Source organism: Merops nubicus, unplaced genomic scaffold (assembly GCF_000691845.1).
Source record: "Merops nubicus isolate BGI_N331 unplaced genomic scaffold, ASM69184v1 scaffold13266, whole genome shotgun sequence".
Lineage (NCBI taxonomy): Eukaryota > Metazoa > Chordata > Aves > Coraciiformes > Meropidae > Merops > Merops nubicus.
The window spans coordinates 8,828-10,451 of NW_008614425.1; the positions used below are offsets into that span (position 1 = coordinate 8,828).

At 52.6% G+C, this 1,624-nt stretch overlaps 1 protein-coding gene across 1 annotated transcript in view; it reads right to left on the minus strand.

Moving 5' to 3' along the window:
- LOC103774805 (receptor-type tyrosine-protein phosphatase alpha-like) overlaps positions 1 to 1,188 on the minus strand; it is a gene marked incomplete at its 5' end in the record, with an annotated part of 8,480 nt that extends 7,292 nt beyond the window's left edge. Inside the window, one exon of the mRNA XM_008942233.1 lies at positions 1,009 to 1,188. Within this exon, the coding sequence (XP_008940481.1) occupies positions 1,009 to 1,188 (180 nt within the window). The remainder of the gene's footprint in view (positions 1 to 1,008) is intronic.
- Positions 1,189 to 1,624: the final 436 nt, after the last annotated feature.

Sequence of the window (1,624 nt, forward strand, 5' to 3'; positions counted from 1 at the left end):
GGTCTCTGCTCCCAAGGGACAAGGGACAGGACAAGAGGAAAGGGCCTCAAGTTGCCCCAGAGGAGGTTGAGGTTTCTTCCCCTTGAGGGCTGTCCAGGCCTGTGCCAGGCTGCCCAGGGCAGTGGTGGAGTCCCCACCCCTGGAGGGGTTTCCAAGCTGTGGAGATTGGTGTGAGGGACACGGGGCAGTGGGGACCTGGCAGGGATTGGGGAAGGGTTGGACTCAATCATCTAAGGGCCTCTTCCAACCCAAATGACTCTCTGGTTCCATAAGCACATGGAGATGAGCCCATGGGGAAGTCTTGTTTCTGTGCTGGTAAGTCAACCATTAAGGGGAATAAGAAAGATGAGGGACATGGTTTAGTGGTCATGGTACTGTTGGGTTGATGATTGGACTTGATCTCAGAGGTTCTTTTTAACCTTAATGATTTTATGATTCAGTGAGGCCAGCAGACTCTACAGAAAGACAAAGCCCTTTCATCAGCTGCCCTCTGAGAAGAAAGGAGAGATGGACCTCGGAGCTTGCAGATGTGATCATCATCTCTGCCTTTAACCATGGGGCCTCCTCTTATGGAAACGTGGGCAGCCTCTGTGGCTCCCCAAGCCTTGCTGCTGTGCCTGAAACTGCTCCTCATGAGGCCAAACACCATGGTCCTCACTCCCAGGCATGCTGAGTAGTGTCTTCTGACAATAAGGGATGTGCCCAGGGCAGTGGAGAGCCAAGGGAGGTGCCACCAATGCCCAGTATTGGTGCTTAGCTTGGCTCCCTCAGTGTCCAGCCAACCCACTGAGCCCTCAACATGAGTTTTAACACCATCCCATCGCTGAATCCATAAAGTTCCTCCAAGTCAGATGCATTTTTTTGGATGTTCCCATGTGGAACATTTAGGAAAAGCTAACTAAAAATAAAACCCAAGGCCTGACTGAAAGGCAAATCCTTTTAGTATTGAGTAGGAGACACTTCCCAAGCGACCGGGAGAGGCTGAGGTCAGCCACGAGCAGGACATACCTGCAGTGCACCACTATTGCTCCAGCATACTGAGGGTTACAGGTCTTCACCTTCTTCAGGAACTTCAGCATCCCGATGGGGGTGAAGGGGACCCCAAAGTCAGGCCAGCTGGTGAAGTGGAACTGGGTCACCAGGCGCTGAGGCTTCTTGTTCGTCACGTCGCCGACCTGGAGGAGAAACCTGTGGTCAGGCTGAGGAGAAATACCCTGATCTCCTTCTTCCCCCCAAAAACGAGGGAGCTGCAGCCCCCAGACTGAGCTGGGTGGTTTGAGAAGCACCAGGATCTACAAGCTGAAAAGGAATGGCCCGTGGATCTATGGATCTGGGGCCAAAGTAGTCTCCAAAAGAGATTTTTGTCTCTTTTTTGAGACTTTTGTCCTGCTGCATCCTAGGGGTGAGAGATCCCAGCCCTGGCCATGGCTCCAGCCTGGCAGAAGCTGCCCAGGGAGGTGCTGGAGTCCCCATCCCTGGAGGGGTTCAAAAACCATGTAGATGTGGCACTTGGGGACATGGTTTAGTGGTCATGGGAGTGTTGGGTTGATGGTTGAACTCGATCTTAGAGGTCTTTTCCAGCCTGAATGATTCCCTGATTTCATTCCCAGTGAGCTCAAAGAGA